This window comes from Marmota marmota, unplaced genomic scaffold, assembly GCF_001458135.2.
Source record: "Marmota marmota marmota unplaced genomic scaffold, marMar, whole genome shotgun sequence".
Taxonomy (NCBI): domain Eukaryota; kingdom Metazoa; phylum Chordata; class Mammalia; order Rodentia; family Sciuridae; genus Marmota; species Marmota marmota.
In genome coordinates, this window is record NW_025999991.1 from 4,045,022 (window position 1) to 4,066,980 (window position 21,959).

General features: G+C 33.9%; 1 protein-coding gene across 9 annotated transcripts in view; it reads right to left on the reverse strand.

Moving 5' to 3' along the window:
• Window positions 1-21,959, reverse strand: part of Rttn (rotatin) — a 163,839-nt gene that overhangs the window by 106,373 nt on the left and 35,507 nt on the right. For 8 of the 9 annotated variants that reach the window (XR_007348943.1, XM_048806632.1, XM_048806633.1 and 5 more), the window contains 10 exons: window positions 20,858-21,070; window positions 19,546-19,658; window positions 18,554-18,680; window positions 13,064-13,189; window positions 12,207-12,323; window positions 11,078-11,217; window positions 8,044-8,215; window positions 6,407-6,506; window positions 4,602-4,690; window positions 3,971-4,088 (listed from right to left, as the gene is read on the reverse strand). Coding sequence is in view for 8 of the 9 variants with exons in the window: in XM_048806632.1 (XP_048662589.1) it covers window positions 3,971-4,088; window positions 4,602-4,690; window positions 6,407-6,506; window positions 8,044-8,215; window positions 11,078-11,217; window positions 12,207-12,323; window positions 13,064-13,189; window positions 18,554-18,680; window positions 19,546-19,658; window positions 20,858-21,070 (1,315 nt within the window). In the remaining variant the exon portion in view is untranslated. Of the gene's footprint in view, window positions 1-3,970; window positions 4,089-4,601; window positions 4,691-6,406; window positions 6,507-8,043; window positions 8,216-11,077; window positions 11,218-12,206; window positions 12,324-13,063; window positions 13,190-18,553; window positions 18,681-19,545; window positions 19,659-20,857; window positions 21,071-21,959 lie in introns of those variants that run through there. The other variant, XM_048806639.1, reaches the window with a different exon arrangement.

A 21,959-nucleotide genomic window follows, 5' to 3' on the forward strand; every position in this document is an offset into this window, starting at 1 on the left:
AAAGCTATGTTGTTGTTCTGGTTTTGTTTCCTGTTTACTGTGGCCAGATGATGGATAGGGAGATGGTCTGAACTACCACACACATGCTAAGTGCAGGACCACTTCCTGTCTAGATAAATGGCCTGATGAAATCCTTTAGCACAGGTAAACCTCAGCTTCTGATAATGTTTGCAATGCTACAATAACTCAGTGCCTGAAATCTAAGGTACTCTAAGCAAACAGGAATGGTGTTACACCAGTAAGTAATAACATACTATAGAACTTGCAAAATCAGGGAAGCAGAAACAAGAAATTCTTTTGGGTTTTTTTTTTTTTTTTTGGGGGGGGGTGGGGGTTGTTGTTGTTTTTTGGTTTTTTTAGAAATTAGCTTTAAAGAAGATATTTTTCTAACGTCAAGAAAAAAAACATCACATAACTGGCATAATAAAAATTATAATAATCTACAAGGAAAAGAATGAGGACTCATGTAAGAATTTAATTTGTGTAAACATTTTCTCAGTGGAGATAAAATAAGTTATAATATTTCCAAATACATAAGAAATTGCTGGAATAAATTGCCCATGATATGGGTAATGAACAGATTTAGATCTGTAGCAAATACTATATACCAAAATTAATTCTAGATAAAGAGTTTTTTTAAAAAAAAAAAAAAAACAACATTTTAAATATATTAGGAGAAAATACAGGAGTAGAAAATAATTTGAAGTATAATAGTTAAGTAACCTCTGAGACATCATTCTTTGAATTTCAAATTTTATGTCATGACAGAGCTAATACTATATTTCAGGATTAGAAATTAACTTAGACCTCATTTATTAGCAACTTGGCCATTCTGGAATTAGAAAAGCTCCTATTCATAGCATGATGAAAATCCCAACTGCCCTAACAAAAAAGTTTTATATGTATTTCCACAACATATTTAAGCTGATCTCTGGTATAAACAATATGTCAGAAATGACAAAAAGAGTGGAAGAAAACTAAAAACAAGCATAAGGGTTATATCTGTTGTTATAAAAAGAAACCCCAAGTCACTTAAAAGGAATCAAATACACCTGAAAAATAGACAATTCAAAAAATAAGAAATTTGAATATACAATATATGAAAAAACAATGAACTGCTCTAAAATAAGTAGACACATAATAATGAGATATTATTTTCATCTATGAAAATAAAGAAAAATTTTAAATGAGACATTCAGGGGTGGCAGAGTTAGAAAGAAGCCTTTTCAGCACCACTGATGAGAACAATTTGGAGACAAATTTACCCAGGGTTATAACATAAGTCACAATATATGTGCAAAGATGATCATGCAAATGGTACTGTCATGTTGAGAAGTCTGCAACAAGTTTCCATTAAAGAGCAAACTGAAGCACCACACAGCTGCTTTGCAGGTTTTCACTTTTAAGAAAGTAGATTTATATGTGATAATATGAAAAGATATTGAAGATATATTTTTAGTTAAAAGGAAGCAATACAATATGAAGTATACAGTTTGGAAAGTACAACATGTGAATATAGAAAAGTTCATTACAGATACACTTGGCAAACAATTATTAGAATATTCTTCTTTGGTGCTAATAAAAGGAGAAAATGAAAATTTTCAGAACTTTAATTTTTATGTGCATTATATGATACTTTATAATGAAAATAGGTGAGTGTGTCATAACTTAAAATACAAATAGGGATCAGAAGGCTGAGTTATTCTGCCTCTACCATGTATCTGGTTATGACCCTGTCCGAACTGCTAATCTCTCCAGTCCTCAATTTCTACACTGTATGATGGTGCAATAGATGATGTCTATTCCTAAGATATAGCATTGGCTTCTGTCATGACAATTTGTAATTCAAAGCATGGTGTCTAAGAGCTTACTTAACTATTATACCCCTTCAATCTGTTTTCCATGTTACCAACAGAACAATCTTTCTAAAGTACATATTCCCCTGTTTACAATCTTCAATGGCTTCTCACTGCCCTTAATAAGACCGATAGTCCCTGTATGAAATGATCTCCTTGTGTCATCCCACCACTCTCCAGAGCTCTCCAAACTCGGCTGTCCCTCACCAACCACATCAAATATACCAATATTTCTCACATAAAATCAGGTCTCCCTCTATTTGGAAGTCAATCACCTCTATCTGAACTCCTATTTAAATTCAGAAATTCCAGCTTAGATGTCACATTACCTGGAAGCATTATCTGATGTTTTTCCACCACCTAATCTACCCAGAATTTCTTCTGGTGCCAAGAAACCCATTACAGGTATTTTTATACTGTGTTTTTTGTTTATTTACCAAAATCTCTGATAGTATTATGTGCTCCCTGAGGATCCATTTGCCATGCTTATCCACATAATCCAAGGGCCAACCACCATACCTAGCACATAATATGTACTCAATAAATGTTTGCTGAAGGTTGGGTTTTTCTGGTTGGGCAATTGGTTAAAAGATTAATTTTAGGGGCTGGGGTTGTGGCTCAGTGGTAGAGTGCTCGCCTAGCACACATGGGGCCCTAGGTTCGATCCCCAGCACCACATAAATATAAAATGAAGATATTGTGTCCACCTAAAACTAAAAAATAAAAAAAAATATTTTTTTAAAAACTTAATTTGGGGGCTGGGGTGGTGGCTCAGTGGTAGAGTGCTTGCCTAGCATGTGTGAGGTACTGGGTTCAATTCTCAGCACCATATATAAACAAATAAATTCATAAAGTTCCATCAATAACTAATAAAAAAAAATTTTAAAAATTAATTTTGTCCTGAATGAGAGACATTATAATTCATGCTCAGATTCATTGAAGTATATTTCATAAACAGTGATGATATAGAGAAAATTTTAAATACTAAGAGTTACAGATTATATTACCATGGACAGTGCTTTTGAATCTAACAGGTACTGGTAAATTCAATGGCTACATAATGCAAGCAAAAATTATAAATGAAAGGCAAACTAAGGGCTAAATTCAATTGCATAAGGTTAAAAGGAACACAGTTATTAACACAATTAAGGAAAACTAGAAATTCACAATTGCTCCTCTTTCAAATGATTAGACTATTTAAACTTACAAAAGTTTTGCATTCTATTGAAAATTTTATAAACCTAAACATAATATGTCTGTTTATTTAGTTTGGACCTTTGCCAAATACTACTTAAATAAACTATATCCAATTCATTTGAGCAGCAGAAATCATCAGGGAAAAATAACACTATAATGCAATGACTATATTCTAATAACATATTTTGAACATAAATCTCATTTTTCTCTACATGAGATATTTGACCAAAAAGCCTCTTATAGAATACATAAAAATAATGATTTACCTTTTGGGGAAACAAAATAGTATAGAATATTAACAAGGTATCTTAAGAACAGTCAGAAGAGAAAAGACACAACTAGATAAGATTTTTCTATCCAAACACATTATTAAACTTAAATAGACTTTTCTCTAAAACTCACAGTTAAAACTTTCAATAGAATAAATTCTTAGAGTTTCTCAGGATGGTCTAGTTTCCACCCCTCACAGTCTGGATCTATAGCCTCAATGCTAATCCAATGACATCACTGGATCCCACAAGAAAGGTTCCAGGATCTGACAGTACAGCAAAACAAGAAAAAAGGAAACAGATACTGGCGGGGGTAGGGGGACACACAGTATTGGCAGCAGCTGCAGCTTTACTCCTGTATAGACCAGAGTGTCCCACCTGAGCACCAAAGGGCTTGTCTACATAAAGTCACAAAGAGCAGGCAGAGGCATCAGCATCTCTTCAGCTCTAAGGTCCACCCAGTTACAGGACCACAGGGAAACTCCCACAAAAGCAGCAAGTGCTTTCCACTGTGAGCAGATTTTTAGTAGCATACTAAGAAATGCTGTTGTTCCATTAGTAAAATGGGAAGTAAATGTTACCTACAGTTAAAAGAATAAAAAGAGCTTAAGGCTGGTCTCAATTATTAGCAGCATTTATGTTATTCACCTCTGAATAACAGGGTCAAGAGAGAAGACTGCTGTGACAGGGAAACACGCATCACTGGATCCGCACATAAAACTTTCCTGAGGAGTGTGAGGCAGGGCTGAACCAAACATTCTACAACCTGTCCAGAGGGAAAACACAGCATTATTTTACCTTCACCACACCTAAAGTGAGATAAATATATCATATCTTTTTCTAAACTTTATGGTTTGTCATCATAATCATGTGAAACTACAATGAAAATAAATATTAGTAATTACTTTCTGCTGAAATAAGCTTATACATAACATCTACTTACATATCTTACGGCCATACTTCTACATACATGTCTTATGGATATGTATTTTGTATTAGTGCATTATAGTTGTACATAGTTGTGGTATTTGTTGTCACATATTTGTACATGCACACAATATAACAATATAATTTGGTCAATATTCTTAAAGGAATTTTAAGATTAGGTTTCCTTTACAGAGACCCCATTTTTAGAAATTTAAAAACAAAACATAAGTGAGATAGTGAGTATTACTTAGAAATTAAAATCTAAGTACCCATCCAAATTCAGCTAAATTCAGTTTCAGAACTGATTAATATCACCACCAAGATACATCTAAACATTAAACATTAGTCTTACCTTGCCATCTTGACCCACACATTCATTTAAATACTCAATTATCTTGTCAATTAGGCATAACTTTTTCACCGCAGCATGCATTTTAATATCTATAGGTTTAAAAAAAGTTATTAAAATTTAAATAAAAATTTTTGTAGTTTTAGTAACATTTTGAACTGGTATCCACAATTTTCAGACTATTAAAAATAGTTACACCTTGTGTTGAAATTGGAGGATAAAAACTTTTTTTACTTTATATATGTCTGTACAATGTGAAACCACTTAAATTACAAGTATAACTTACTTTTATAACCTAAAAACAAATTTAAAATAAATACTCACATGAACTAGTACAGACTCTTAAGTACTATAATTTTAAGTGTAAAAATGAATCTCTTACTTATTCATGGTAAATTATCTTCTTTATATTGTTTCACTAATCTTTGTTCTCTTTTCCAACTTCATCAACTCAAAATATTTAGAATTCTCCACAAGCTAATGTGCAAACATGAGTTCTAACAAGAACATTTTTCAATAAAAAAATCTTATCTTCAAATTATTAATAGCAAATATAAAGAAATTTTAATATACTGAATATATTTCTAAAGAATATGAACTCATAAATATGAATATTCATATATTACATTTGTAATAAGAAGTCATAAAGATTTTATACACATGCACATATGTTATTAGAACCAGAAACTCTAGTTATTTAAAATTAGCTGGAAGTCAACAACTAACAGACAAATTTTCTTCTATATTCTCATTGAGAAAAACACAAACACACATATATTGATACTGAATTGGTAGCTATAACTACCTTTAACTGCTTATTAAGGAAAAAAAAAAAAATCCCATTATCCCCAGTTTTTGTTTTGTTTTGTTTTTGTTTTCTTGGTACCAGGGTTGAACCCAGGGTCACTAAAACATTCAGCCACATCCCCAACCCTTTTTATTTTTTGTTTTGAGACAGTGTCTCACTAAGTACTTAGAGAATCACTAAGTTGCTGAGGCTGGCTTTGAACTTGCCATCCTCCTGCCTCTGCCTCACAAGCCACTGGGATTATAGGCATGTACCACTAGGCCCAGCATTACTGGTTATTTATTTTTTTTTAAATAAACCCTTTAAAAAAATAACAGGTACCGTGCATTATTTCTATTTTACCTATCTATAAAAACACTGTTTGATTAATTTCTCTGAGTAAATTGTACAAACTGAAAACAACATGTATTGCATAACTTAAGAAAGGAACACAAGGGAAGGGGTTATAGCTCAGTGGTAGATCGCCTGCCTGCCTAGCATGTGTGAGGTACTGGGTTCAATTCGCAGCACCACATATAAACAAATAAAGATTCATTGACAACTAAAAAAATAAAATAAAAATAAATTTTTAAAAAAGAAAAGGAACAAAACTTTCTGTGAAAATTCTATCAATATTTTAGAATATGATAATTCTACCAAATGACGTATTGTGGATCAAATTATGATCTATATATATGTCTTATGGATATATACTTTGTATTAGTTCATTAAGGTTATACATAGTGGTGGGATTTGTTTTTACATATTTGAACACGCACACAGTATAACTGTAAAGAAACAGTAAATATGTTAGGCTTTGCAGGCCACCTATGGTCTTTGGTCTTGGTTTCTGTTTATCTAACAACTCTAAAGATTAACCATTCTTAACTTGAAGACAAGAAACACTCAACAAACAAAAACAGGCCACAGGCTAGATGAGACCCACAAATTGTACTGTGCCAAGACCTGACCGTACTACACACAGCAATCTCAAATCTATCAGAAGCAGCACAGATATTACCTTGCAAAATCACAGCTAACTGTTCTGCAGCTGACTTTCTCAAAACAAGATCAACATCATCTGAGGTGAAAATTTCATGTACTTTTTCAACAGTGTCCAACTACAAACCAAAAAAAAATAAATAAGTTACATTTTTACCTGCTTCAAATTCTCTTTATAAAATTTTACAGTTTATGCTATAAGACCAAAATCTGGAAAAGTCAACTTAAGTAAGTAACTGATGAATTTACATGTAAATTTGCAACAGTAGTGTAGTAGGTTGGGGAAGAACTTTGGGTATAAAACAAAGAGCCATCATGTCAAATAGCCTCTCTTAACATATTTTGCCAGGAAGTTATTCATAACCCATTCAATCATTAGACACCTTGAGAACGTGACGGGAGACACCCATGCTTCCTAACTTCTCTACAAGTCACACCAGCCTAACATCATGCAAAAGGCCTTCTGGACTTATGACTCAGTACCTCCCTCCTGCTCCCAAAGCCACCAGCTGGAAATGCCCTGGCCTTTTACCTTCCTACCTTCTGAAAGACCCTGAAATAGACAAGTCCAAGGAAGTGACAGAGCCTGATACTAGCTCATGTCATGGCAGCACAGAGTCTGAAATATCAAACCCAGCAACACAAACACAATAAAGACAACCTCCTTTCTCCCACCTAATGCTATCATCTAGCCTAAGGACTCACAAAAGACAAAATTTTCCCTCCCCACCTTCCAACAAACTACACACAAGATAAACAGTGACTATCAGTGGTTTAGTACAAAGCAGTTCCCCAACTGGACCTTACATGTGGCCAGAGGAAGACTCTCCAGTCTTTCTGCCAGGACTGTCATCTGGCCCTTAACATTTAGATTAGGAAACAACTAATGTGTTTCCTCTTAAAAATAAACAAACAAAACAACAACAACAACAAAAAAAAAATCGTACTGGCACTGGTGAACTTATCTAAACTTAAATAAAAACTGACAGGTTGCAAACTTGAAGTGAAATGAGAAACTACAAAACACAGGAATGTATTAATGGAGATAATGGTCAACTTTCTTCAGACTTTACTATGTGTCCCACATGATGTACAGCATTCCTGATTAAAGACAGGGAAATGGATGCTAAACTTGTGAAGCTATTTAAGATTTAGGAAAAAAGATTAACAACAACAACAATCTCAGAAACATCATAATATTTAAGAGAAACTGCCTCTGCATTCTATATTATGTTTTTTTGTTGAGATGAAGAGGTGAAACTTTTTGTCAAAAGAACTTCTCCCTTTTTTGCTATTATAGGCAATTGCAATATAGGAAGAATTTTCAATAGTTTTTATGTCAGTTATATTTATTTTTAAATCCTCACAAAATTTCTTTGTACTATATTTGCCTTATGTTATATTTAAGACACTATTCAAAACAATTTGCATATCTAATATATACACTAAATTAAAAGGGACACAAATGCTGGCATACAATACACACGCAGGACATACTTGTTCAATTAACAAATATAGCTAGAAGTGAGAAGAACCCAGCCCTGAATCACCACCATCCTCCCCCCAGCACATATAACCTAAAGAATGTCATAAAAATATGTGATGTACAAATGTGTCAAAGAACCACAGAGTACAAACTAAAAAAGTCACAGTTACCTTAATAAGCAATTCTTTTCTGTCATCCAGTTTGAGTTCAATAGGTTTCTTCACAATAAATAGATTAGTAACTCTGGAAAGAATTCTGGCATCTATTATGGGGCGTTTTGTATCGGCCCCTTCTTCATTGGCAAGATAAAATGCTAAAAGCTTCAAAGCTAGTGAACGGACCCTAAAAACAGGAAGCACTTAAGTCAATACTTTGTAATATTTAAGTATCTATAGAAAAGGCCTATAATTCCCAAGAATTATTGTATGTCAACAAAGCAAATTAGTCATACTTATTAATACTGCCTTACCAAAAATATTTTCCTTTTTCTATTAAAGTCTTTCACATATGACTAAAATTATTTATTCAATTAAAAATAAACATCCAAAATCAGGAATTACCAATTTGATAGACTAACTGAGACTACATAGTACAGTCAACTTAAAGACAATCTGAAAATTAAATTTTTAACTTCTGATTTCAAATCTAGTGATCTATCTCAATCTCAAAACATATCAGGGATTCATGACCAGATCCCAAATAATAAATTTAAATAAATAATTCCAAATAATAAATCTAAAACTCTAGGAGAGTAATTAAGCTAATAACTAAAGTATAACATTATTACAATGTTTGAAAATGTTCTTATATTTGGGTCAAACAGACTCCTTTCAAATACAAAAATTTCTTTTATAATTCTTTATATAAAATAGAACAGAATTAAAAGTCAGTTAAATGGGGAGATGAAAGTTTTTTAAGAAAAAATTAAACATTACATGCCACTAGACAATGCACTGAAAAACAGAAAACCATCCAATGGACAAAGGTCATTAGTAGGAGAAACTGGAATAAACATGTCATCTGTCACTCCTCTGGTAGGTTCTCTCCAACTACCAGGAAATACAGCAATTTTAAGTAATAGTACAAGCCACCAGATTTTAAGTACTACCCACAAGACCATAGCTACAACATGACCTCTCTCCAACAGACTAGAAAAGTTACCTTGCTGTTTGTGGACCTGTCACCCTGAAGTCACCTAAATTGTTAACATTTATCTCACTTTATTAAAACCAATAATAAAGTATAATTGTTAATAAGATCTATCTTTCCAATTATAGGCCAAATTCTGGAAGGGCAGGGCCCAAGTCAGTGTTGACATTCCCACATTTGACCACACCTTGTGGGCAAATGGAAACATTCAAACACTTTCTGAAACTAATATAAGGTATTTACTACACTATTATTAACAGATTTCATCTCTAGAAGACTAACACTTACTCTAAGATGGTAACTTTCTCTCTCTCAAATTTGCTGAGTTACCTCATACAAGCTTAGCAAGGCTAGAACATCTAAACTGGATGTTTGCTATGGTGCAAAATCGTAATCCTACGACTCAGGAGGCAGAGTGACACATGATTACTTAAGCCAGGAATCTGAGACAAGCCTGGGTAACACAGAAGACCCAGCTGGCAGGGCACAGGTGTAGACATGTACTTGTTCCTTTTTTCTACACCAATAATACCTATATAAACATCTGGGATTCTAAATTTATGGGTAGTTTCAACCCCTAGAAAAGAAGGGTAGAAATAGAAACATGTAAAGCATATCTTCGTGCATCTTCTTTTCTGACATAAATTTGGTATATTTTTAGGTTTAGCACAGGGTAGCAAAATTCACTTGTCCCAATAATGTATCCAATTTTCTCACTACTTTTTTGAGTATTTTTATGTATAAAGTACTCAATTTCTGAAGATACAAAGATTGGCCAATAATAGGGTTCCTGCCTACATGGAATTTAGAGAATTAATGGGATGGGACAGAATTAATCAAATAAGGAAAATGAATGTGTAATTCAAATTATTTTAAGTTCTTTATAACACAGAATTATTTTATCCAGAAAGTCCTGGCCTTGTCCTAAGCTCCTGGGGACATCCTGCCTGTTAAGAGTATCTTTGTTGACCTAGGGACCTTGGGTCCCCTCAAGTGAACAAGAAATAAACTTCCATTGTGTTAAATTGCTGAACTTGGAGATTAGAATAAGTGATAATTTTACACTAGTACGTGATAAACACCCTGCTCAGGAACTATGAAACGTGTGGAGGCAAGTTCCATCTGCCCTAATTTTTCTATAACTCTACTCTGCATACCTTACAGATATTTTTTAGAATCTCTTCCATTGATTTTCCTCCTTCCATCTCCTTAATGCTTTAGTTTATTTCTACCTACTTTCTTATTTTCAGTCTAATCATCTATTTCCAAATAAACTGCTATATTATCCTAATGTAAGGTTTGGAGAAAAAAATTAGCCATTTGTCAAAAGAATGTCTGCTTATCCTGCCAGCCTTTTCAATTGACTCTTCTTCATCACTGCTTGTCCATGTTGACTCTAAACTTGTTTCTCTTCTCAATTAAGGAAAATCTAACCACTGTTGCCTGAAGAGAGCAATAGAGAAGATTCATGTTGCACTGACAGAGAAAGAAGGAAATTGCAAATTGCTCTTTCTTTTCTTTTACTTCAAAATATCTACTCTAACAACAGTCAAGGAAAAGACCATTTTAGTTTCTCACAAACTGAGGTGAAAATAATTCACCACTCTATGAGTTATCTCATACAAGCTTAGCAAGGCTTTCCAAATACTTTTTGGAAAACTTAATTTTCAGAACAGATGTTTAGAAAAGGATCATTTCAAGAACTAATAATTTCTAAAGAAAAGATGAGAATACACTATAGTTTTCCAACTTACTAATCTCCATGGTTCTCCAACTTGCCTATAGCACTAGTGAACAGCACTGAGTGGCAGAACTTCAACACAGACTCATCTGGCAAGGGATGAGTAGGCTACAAAATGGATGAAATATTTCAAGAAAACATCAAGAACACCTTGCATCTGCTTGATTTCACATATTAGTTTCTTCCATCAACAACACAGAATAATCTTCCATTACATCCTTTAGTCTGATGCTCCTTCAGATTGATAAAATTACCACACTTCCTTAGAAGGTTTCCATTTATCTTTTATATTCAAAACATCACACTGTACTCACGATAGCTTTTTCACCAGCAAGAGTCGCAGGACAGACTTTAGCCGGGTAGTACAAGGAAGGATGCCTTCTCCTGCCTCAGAACCCGCTTGGCTCAGAAGGAGAATGCAGTTACCCAAAGAGTCTTCTAGGTCGGCATAACCCTAATAATTTTTTAAGAGAAATTCTTATTTAAATCTATACATATTAGTTTTTCAACCTATAAATAATAATTGTAGGTAAACTCATAAATTATAATAAATAAACTCATAAATAATAATTGTCATGCAACTCATAAATTTTTTATAATTCAACTGAATAAACCAGTGACTTTTTAAAATAACCTATATAAAGTAAGGATTCTAAATAGAACTGTATTTAAAAAAAAAAAAAAAAAAAGAACAACTATATTTAAACAATAATACTAAAGAACTTCAGGAAATTATGTCAACATTCTTGAAACGTGCAGATTTTTTCTATTTTCCACGATGTAGTGGTGGAACGTCCCCTAGATGAGGTTCTTCACTCTGTCCCATGGTAAAAGAGAGTGATACAAATACTCTGTACGTGACACAGGTCCTGTGAGCTTCAATGATGGAGGCCTGGGTCCTGGGTTCTGGGGTTTTCCTGAAAAAGGGCTATGCCTATGGTGGTATCTCCTATCTCCACCTTTTCATCTGAGGGAGGTAAGGATCTGAACTTCCCTCATCCTTCTTTTATCCAGAAAGATTGCTCAAAAAGCATTGTTTCTAAGAGCTTGTTAATCAAGAAATCACTCAAACCATACACGGGCACAAACAGAACTCATGAGGCAGATTAGTAATGTAATTAATGTCTGCTTGGAAAGCACTGTAAGCTATGCATAAATCCTTTATAGAAGGTTGAGTTCTGTTTTTCACATCAATACTAACAGCCTGCACCTCACTTTTTAACCTCCCACCTGCATAAAGCATACATGGACAAATTAGCTCTCCTCGTTTAACCTTCTGCCAGAAATAAAACAGCCACCCCTTTCTGTTCACTTATCCACAGTGCCTTCACAGCACCTCTTCATTTTTCTCACAACATGACAGTTATGCTGCTTGCATGCTTTTAATCAATCACACTCAGCCAAAGATAAATGGTATTATAAAAGGTGAACTACACAGAGTACCTGCAGTACTGGAAGGACAGGACAGAGAGACTCGATAAACTTGTTCCAGGTCAGCAGTGTCATCATCATTCGTCCCTGAAGCAGATACAGCAGAATGGCCTTGGCAGCAGCATTCACCTGCTCAACAACAGACACAATGGTCCACCAACACGAGCTACAGACACAATGGTCCACCAACACGAGCTGTCCCGCTCACACACCTGCAATGCTTCACACAACCTAGAAAGGCCCTAAACTAGTATCTCTGTCTTTAAATGTTCCTATTTCCACAGCATCATCTTACATTTTGTCCCTTAATGACTTCCACTTAGTGATTTTCTCCCTTAATGATCTCCACTTTTCTATCTTTATAAATAAAAATAAAAATTTCTCATAACCTACTTACTATCACTATGGTTCTCTGTATATCAGATAAAAACCATAAGTAAATTGACCTGAATTCTTAAAGATCAAGTGCATTTTATATTTATATTCCCACACTGTCTTTAGTATTTCTTTATATAAAGAACATCCCAACTAGCTGGACACAGTGGCGCACACCTATAATCCCAGCACTTTAGGAGGGTAAGGCAGGAGGATTACAAGTTCAAAGCCAGTCTCAGAAACTTAGCAAGACCCTGTCTTAAAATAAAACTAAATAAATAAATAAATAAAGCACTGGGGATGTGACTCAATGATTAAGCACCCCTGGGTTCAATTCCTGGTTAAAAAAAAAAAAAAAAAAAAAAAAAAAAAAACCTCAACTAACAAATATATCAAAGACAAATATCAGTTTCTCATGATAATTTACAATTTTATTAGAATATTACCTTCATTTGGCTGTGTAATATTTTACACTTATTTTTAACATGTCATACCTCATTTTGGGGTTCTTGCATACCAAAAGCAGAAATTTCATACAGAACTTTTGGATGAAGTAGAAAATGAATTCCATTACAAAGTGAAGATACAGGCTTAGTGACATTATGGACACCTAAACATTCCTGTAGAATAACACAAAATTTATTTTTAAAATTAGTGGCAGTCATTTTCCAAAAGGTTCCTCTTTCTTCTAATTATAATTCACTTCTAATTTTAGTTTTCACTTCATCACAACTTACTTTTAATTAATGGCGTAAAAAGAATTTTCTATCTTGTAATGTTTGAGTCTGTACGAGAAGTATATTATATGCTTCTGCCAACATACCTAATTCTGAAAAAATTAAATAACCAAACTGCTGAACAAAATAAGAAACTCATCCTAATTTGCATTTAATTTAACTGAGGTTTAAAAAAACAAAATTCAAGTTAAAAGACGAATTATTGTTGAGGGACACATATATCCAAGTAATGACTCTACACTACTTCTTAGAAGAAATATCACAAATTCTTTTCTCAATTTATGATAAAGAATAATATTTTGTTAAAAGATACTAGAAACATTAGTAGAATTTAAATACAACATAGAAGGTGAAAATGCAAGCAATAATGAGTTATATAAATATTTTTTCATCATGCAAATTACTACTCTCTAACCACTAGTAGTAATTCCAGTTCAAAAAATTATATACACACACACACAACACACACACACATCCTACATAAAGTTTTTCTTTTCAACTATTAACTTTATACCACAGACAATTTTGTATCTGAAAGAGCAAATGCCACTGGAGAAAATCAGCGTACTGCAGATCAAAGAAAACAACAGCATCATAGCAACTCCCCAAGACTGAATTAAACCACAGTGCAAGGGCAGCATGTTGGGGTAAGAACACTGTGGTAAATGCCAGTAGGCACTCAGTGCAAGCAATCAGGTGAAAACCTGAAATATCAGTTTCTAGAACAAAAAGAAAATTAATAAAAAGAAAAGACTGCAGCAGCACACTTGGCACAACAAGCTGAATTCTCCCACCAAATTTAATAAAAACAGGTTCTGCCCAACAATTCACAATCCAAACAGAAAATAAGCTCAGACACAATGAGATGAGCCATTGCAAGAGAAGTCCAGCACCCTCCATTGCAGATAGTGAGAGTAGGAAAGTGATGACAATTTAAAAAGACTCACTGTTTAGACTTCTTGAGTAGAATCTAGAAACGCCTGTCATTTACCTTTTTCATACTGATCTACACTTTTTTTTCCCATTCATTGGTCTTGTTTTTGGTATGCTGGCTTCCTGAGTACCCAAGACCCAATAGCCACTTATGCTTTTCTTTTCACTGGATCAAGGGGTGCCCACGTACTCTAGTCAGTCTGTGCACAGGAGTGAGACTGGAGGTCTGGGCTGTGGGAACCACAACTGCCAGTCTACAAGTCTGCAAGCTAAGGGTGCTTTCATTTGCATTTGGTGATCTCGGCTCTGGGATAAGCAGCATGCTGAAAAAGTTCAGAGATGGGCACTATCAAGGTCGGGTGGAAAGCACTAAACCCACCACAGCCTACCGAGGGAACCCACACAACCTGCCCCATCGCCAGAGGTGCCTGGAAGTCAAACTGATGCATCCCACACACATCCCTCAGCACACAGACTGAAGCTCTTGGAACAAGTCATGCGGCACAGTCCAAACCAGTCTATAAGCTGCAGGGTGAGAGGGCAGAGGGCTGGACAGCAGCTGTGCCAGACTTCTACTCCCATCCAGGTCATAATAACAAAGCCACTTTGAGGGCTCCAAAACAGACAACACTCCCCCAACAGATGCTGCCAGGCAAAGGGGGTGAAACTCAACAAAGCCCTAACAAGTTTGGCCAATCTGGGTCAAAGCTGAGAAAAAATAAACAGAACAATGTTACTGTCACACAAACTGCTTCACAGCTAAGTATTCTAAATTCAAAAACCTGGAGAGAAATGTCTCCACTCTAAAAATTTCAGCTAGAAGAAAACCAAATCTCTTTTTATGACTGCTATTGCAATAACTACTTGGTTTAAACTCATTTCTAGTGAACTCCCAAATATTGTATTTTTACACTTCTAATTTTACATGTTTCGTCACTTAATTGGACCCTCTCCCAACAGTTCTTCTCTTGTTTACTGACTTCATTCCCTTTTCCTCTCCTTCATCCTTTTTCTTTCTTCATACTATCTTTTTTCTCCCTTCCCTCCCCCACACCCTTTTTTTTCTATTTTATTTTTTATCCCTTCTTCCAATTGAATTTAGTCTGTTATATTTAATATTTAATTTCTTCAGCCCATTCTGGATTATTTCTCACTTTAGCCGAGAGGTGTAGAGAGGTCAGCAGTAGCAGCTTCATGGAGTATGCTGATGCGGACTGCTCTTGAATCACCACTCTTTCTGGCAGTTACTATCTCCTCCCAAAGTGGTACTGGCAGTTGGACATGAGGCTCTGATTATGCTGACTGGACATGCTGAAGCTAAGATATTCCCCAGCCTGGGACTAATACTAAAGATACAATTAACCACTAAAGGACCCGGCATGTAAAAGGAATGTACAAACATGGGACATCAGAAAACATGAAGAAACAGTCCAACAAGACACCTCCAAAATTTATAGTCCCCCAAAAAGTGAATCCACAGATACTGAAGTAGAAGAAATTCAAGACAAAGAAACCAAAGAATCACTTGCTGAAATAATTAGAACAAGATCTAAGCAGATCTAAGGAATGAACTATAGAAAAAAGTATAGAATGTGAAAAAGCATTTTGATAAAGAGACAGAGGTTTTGAATAAGAGTAAAACAGAAATCTTAGAAATGAAAGGCTTGATAAATCTAATTTTAAAAATTCAGTTGAAAGTCATAGCAATGGATCAGATCAAGAACAAAACCAACTCTCAGAGCCTGAAAACGATGGCTGGCCTTGAATATTCAGACTGTATTAAAGGAAAAAAACACTGTTTTCCAAACTTTGAAAATATTATGGACATGTAGATATAGGAGACATTTAGAATCCCAACTAGACAAGATCAAAAAAGAAATTCTCCACAACAAATTATGAATAGAATGCTAAATATACAGAATAAAAATAGAATTTTAAAAGTCTCAAGAGAAAAACAAGTCACCTTTAGAGATAAACCAATCATATTAGCATAAGATTTCTCAGAAACCCTAAAAATCCAAGAGGTCATAGAATAATGTGTTTCAAGAACTAAATGAAAATTACTACCAAACAACATTGCTATATCTAGCAAAGCTATCCTTCAGAATTGAAGGAAACTTAAAACCTTTCAAGGTAAGTATAAACTAAAAGAATTTATAACAACTAAGCCAGTAACTCAAAATATCTTAAAAAATCTCACACAGAGAAGTTAAAAAACAAAAACACCAGAGCTCAGGAAAGATAAATGTCATTAAAAGAGTAATTAAGTAAAAAAAAAAATAGAATTAGATTAAACATTAGAAATAAATCAAAAAGACAAGAAACAATAAACATTTCTCTATAATAATTCTAAATATAAAAGGTCTCAGCTCTTTAATTAAAAGACAGACTGGTAAAGTAGATTTTTAAAAAAGACTCAACTGCACGTTATCTGCAAGAAACAAATTCCTCAAAGAAGGGAGACTTCTCCAAATGCATTCTACTGTCATGTATAGCTAATTATAACAAATTAAAAAATTTAAAAAGAACCACTGAGATCATGAAGTAGAAAAGCAACTGGGGAAAAAAAGATAAAGACTTGGAGAGAGTAGACAGGATAGGAGGAAAGCAATATTCAAATTAATAATGACTGAAAATTATACAGGAATACAGACAGAGACAGACATGAGTGTTGCATTGAAAAGTCCTAGGCAAAATAAATTTTAAAAACAAGTGTGCAGAGTAATACACTGTAATGAAACTATGGAATGCCAGAGAAAAGATTTTTTTTAATTTAAAAACAAAAAAACAATAGAGGGAAAAAATACACTGATGCATCTATGTTTCGGTGACATTGTATCTGCAGCACCTAGAACAGTGTCTGGCTTAGAATGGATTCTCAATAAATATCTGTAGAAGAAGAAAAAAAAAAAAGAACAAATCCTAAATGTGGGACAAAGATGATGTACAAAAACATTCACTGCTGTACTATATATGAAGATAAAAAATTGGAAACAGTTTATATGATAGAAAACTGACTAATTGTTACAAAAATCATGTTATAAAATTGTGGTGGAATATTATGCAATGATTAAATATTGTAAATGACATGTTTATAAAAATGTGACAAATGCTTGTAATATAATAAAAAAGTAAGAAGCAAAAAAAATACAAAGAAATTATAATTTAGCTGGTAGCAAACTAATCAAAAGCAGAAGTCTAACAAGAATTAAGCAACACTGGAAAAGTACTAAGGACACACAGCAGTCATTCTATAATTCTATTTCAGGAAAATTATTATTCAAGAGTAAAGTGAAGGGCTAGAGATGTAGCTCAGTTAGTAGAGTGCTTGTCTAGCATGTGCAAAGTCCTGAGTTTGATCCCCAGCACCACAAAAAAGTAAAGTGAAATCAAAACATTTTCAAACATAGGCACAAAGTCAGAAAATACTGAAAAACTTACTTTAGTAAAAAGGACTCAATCACACTAGGGATATAGTTCAGTGGTAGAGTGCTTGTCTGACCCTGTGTTGGACTCCTAGCACCACCAAAAAAAAACAGTGTGTGGGTATGTATGGTGTGGGGCTAAACCTAAATATTTACCAGTTTAAAAAAAAAAAAAAAAAAGCTATTCAAGCTTAACAATATGGAAGAATAAACTAGGTGGACCTCAAATCCTACCATGAAATGAAAAGAACAACTGGTAAAATCATGTGTGGTATGACATATAGTTTTTAAAAAGAGAAAACAATAGTATATCATACTTAAAGATATGTATATAGTAAACATATACATTAAAAAATGGATGGGAAGGACACAGACCAACTTTATGAGTGGCCACGCTGCACTGGAGGAAGAAGAGTGAAGAGAAAAGAAAGAAGCTTCCACTCTGCAGTATTTCTATTTGTGTGAATAAAAACAGATCAGAAGTGGGCCAAGAGTATAGCTCAGTGGTAGAGTGCTTTGCCTGGCATGCTCGAGATTCCAGGTTTGATCTTCAGAACCACAAAAATAAATAAATAAATACATTAAAATGGATCAGAAGTAAAAAATGGCAAAATACAAACATTTGTTATACATAGTACATACAAGAATGTTAAAATATAATAAAGCAATTCAATTGCTAGACTTACTAAGCTAAAGGAATTTAGTAGTATCATATTTCCTAAAAAGAACAAATAACATTTTTTTTAAAATAGTGCATATTTCCTAGAATTGACATGTATTTTTATAGAATATTGTTTTTTTATATCTCACGCAAAAGGTCAAGTAATTTAATTCTGGAAGACTAATAAGAGAACCCATTACTAGTTCTCAAAACAAAACCAACCGCCACCTTAACCATCTCCAGACAGCAGTTGTAAGTTTCAGCTTTCACTTGTGGCAATGGGTGGGACAACATGTGCAGGAACACTTTCTGACTTTCTCCTTGCAGCAGTGGACTGGCCTGTGCAGATTTCCAACTGGTAAAAAAGGAAAACATCCAAGATGTGTAAGGCAAGTCAGAGCTAAGAAAAGACTGCAAAGCATACTGAAGGAGACATCTTCCTACTCTACTTCCTCCAGCTGGGATATAACTAAACAGACTACTGGAAATTACCTAAACACTTGTTTTAGAGTAGAAAATGTTCTCAAAGAGAATTTTTTAAAATGCCTTTTAAAATCTCATAATTAATGTTAAACATGTAATAGATTTATTATTACAAAGCAATGAAGATATTAATTTCTAAACAGGAATTTTCTCCAATATCCTCAAAACAAATTAATCAACAATAGTGCTTTTCAAACTTCCATTTAAGAAAAAGGTATAAAATAATAAGACTTATAAAACTTGAAATGTAAACTATCAATTAAAACTTTAAAGGTAAATAAATGTGTTTGAACATTTGGTCTGGATGGACACCAAAACAAATGTATAAAAATCCAAAGGTTACCATTTTGATTATGGGCATGACATTTTTAAAATTTACTCTTAAATAAACTCTGTGGGGCTGGGGTTGTGGCTCAGTGGTAGAGCACTTGCCTAGTATGTGTGAGGCCCTGGGTTCGATCCTCAGCACCACATAAAAATAAATAAAATAAAGGTATTGTGTCCAACTACAACTTAAAAATAATTTTAAAAAAACTATATGTATACAATGCAGCTATACATATATAGTTTACAAGTCAGACATATGGAAAAGCAATTTAAACTATCAGTAATAAAGATTTAAGGTCATTTTAATTCTCATTACTCCTAAACTTACACACACACACACACACACACACACACACACACACACACAGTGTCCTACAATAATAGAATCATATTAAGAAAGAAAATATTACATCTTTGAACAAATGCAGATGATTTCTTTTATTAGAGGGAAATGCTGATGATAGGAAAAGCTACACAAGGCTTGGTCAGCTAGCTCCACTAATTCTAAGAGATTCTTCTCTCCCTGAAAAAGAAGCAGAATAGGATAATAAATGTTAAGTTCATATAGAATAAAATTCTCAACAGCTAACTAAGAAACTCAGAAAAATTATTCAGAGACCCTGAGATCGCTCATATTTGCATACATGTACATCCACTTTCTCAACAAGCAACCTAAAAATGCCAAACTGGGAGTAGCTCTGGGAACTCCTGTTTCACACCAGCAGGCAGGAAGCTGCAACATAGTTGCCTAGTTCTTTAACTACTAGCTTGGGTCCCTGCATCCCTGCTAAAGGCAGGGTGAGGGTACTCTTCTAACACCCTGACCAGTCCTAGTAGGAACATATAGGACATTTGATACATTGTAATTAAATCACCATGCAGAGTACTACAGAAATAATTCTCCCGAAAGACATAGGCCAGTGGATCAAGGTACTAAAAAGGAAAAGAAAGAAAGTAAAAGAGGAGGAGGAGGAGAAGGAAGAAAAAGTAAATAAGTAAATAAAGGAAAATTATAAATATGAGATTCAGATATACTCCTCTGTAGGGTCCAAAAGGAACAGGATTTTTGTCTCTAATTCTTCGATACCTTCAGGATCCATTTTGATATTCTCAGACAGTAAAACATTATTGTAGTCAACGTCATCTCTAAGTCCCACTAATCCTCTCATTGACAGCATACCAAGTAATGCCCTAACAGTGTTTTTTTTAAAGGGATAAATACAAATACATAACTATTACTACAACATTATACCTAAAGTATCTTATTATTTTATAAGCCATGTAGTTCATAACTGCATTCAATAAAAAAAAAGGGTTCTAAGTATGAATATGTAATAAGTGTCTATAAAATAAAAACAAAAAATGTCAGCAAGTATTCCTTAAAATGGTCCTCATAATTCTATGGTTACATCAATCATCACTTAGTTTGTATACAGCAAGTTACTTCATTTAGGTACTCACTATTAAGTATTAAGATACTTGGAATTAAATATTTCTTTATTTGAACACTGATATTTAAATAAGCACCATTCATTAATGTGAAGTATTTGTTTTATTTTTATACAAATCATGTCCTTACTTTAATCTACTAATAGATCCACTCAATAATAACATATCTCATCTGTAGCAATTCAATTTTTGTATATCCATTAACTTGTGTAGGTTAAATTTTCTGAATACTTCATTACAAGTTTTTAAAAGAGGTATCAACAAACATCTTACCTCCTTCCCCACATCAGACAGGAAGTTACAGGTACATTCAATTGAATAAATAGCCTCTGCAGCTCGTTTATAAATACTGTAGTTTTCAGAATTCAGCTGTTCCAAATAGGCCACAACAGCTTCGTGAATAGTTGGATATTCCAATGAAACAGGCATGTCCAAAGAAAGAAGAAATAATGCTGTTGACATTGTCTCTGGTAAAAACTCACTTGCCTTGATAAATCAAAAAAAATTAGAATTTTGTTTAAGAAATAATTTTATAAAAATATGATAAGACTATAATCTTAATCTAGTCCAACTTCCTTTTTAGTAATTCTCTACCACAAAAATCTAGGCTTTTTTCAAAGAAAATTCTATTTCCCAACATACCATCTACCCCTATGTCATTGTGAAATGCAATTTTTTTTATGCCCAAAATGTCTTACGTCCAAACATCAATTCTTTCTGAAAGCCCAGAATACTGAGTACTTTCTTCTTCCCTTCCCCAAACTAACACCCAGGATTACTCTCTTCCTAAGCTCTGCACAGTTTATCCTTCAAGTACAGGACAAGTCCTTCTTCTCTAAGTAATTACATATATATGCTCACCACTTTCCACAATGACCCAATACAAGTCTGCGACAACACTTCCCCTTCACAAAAATGAACACAAACACTGAGATACTACTTATGTACTACTACATATTAAATTGACTAACATTGAATCAGGTAGAACTAGAGTGATCTCAACAGAAATCAACTTTTTGTCTTGTCATTTAAAGGGAAAATACACTCTGTTCTTAGTTACTCTCCTTATATCAAAGAAGACATTTGGCATTTGTTTTTTAGGGATTGGCTAGCTTCACTTAGCATAATCTGCTCTAATGCCATCCATTTCCCTGTAAAGTCTATGATTTTGTCATTTTTTAATGCAGAGTAATACTCCATTGTGTATAAATGCCACATTTTTTTTATCCATTCGTCTATTGAAGGGCATCTAGGTTGGTTCCACAGTCTTGCTATTGTGAACTGTGCTGCTATGAACATCGATGTAGCAGTGTCCCTGTAGCATGCTCTTTTTAGGTCTTTAGGGAATAGACCAAGAAGGGGAATGGCTGGGTCA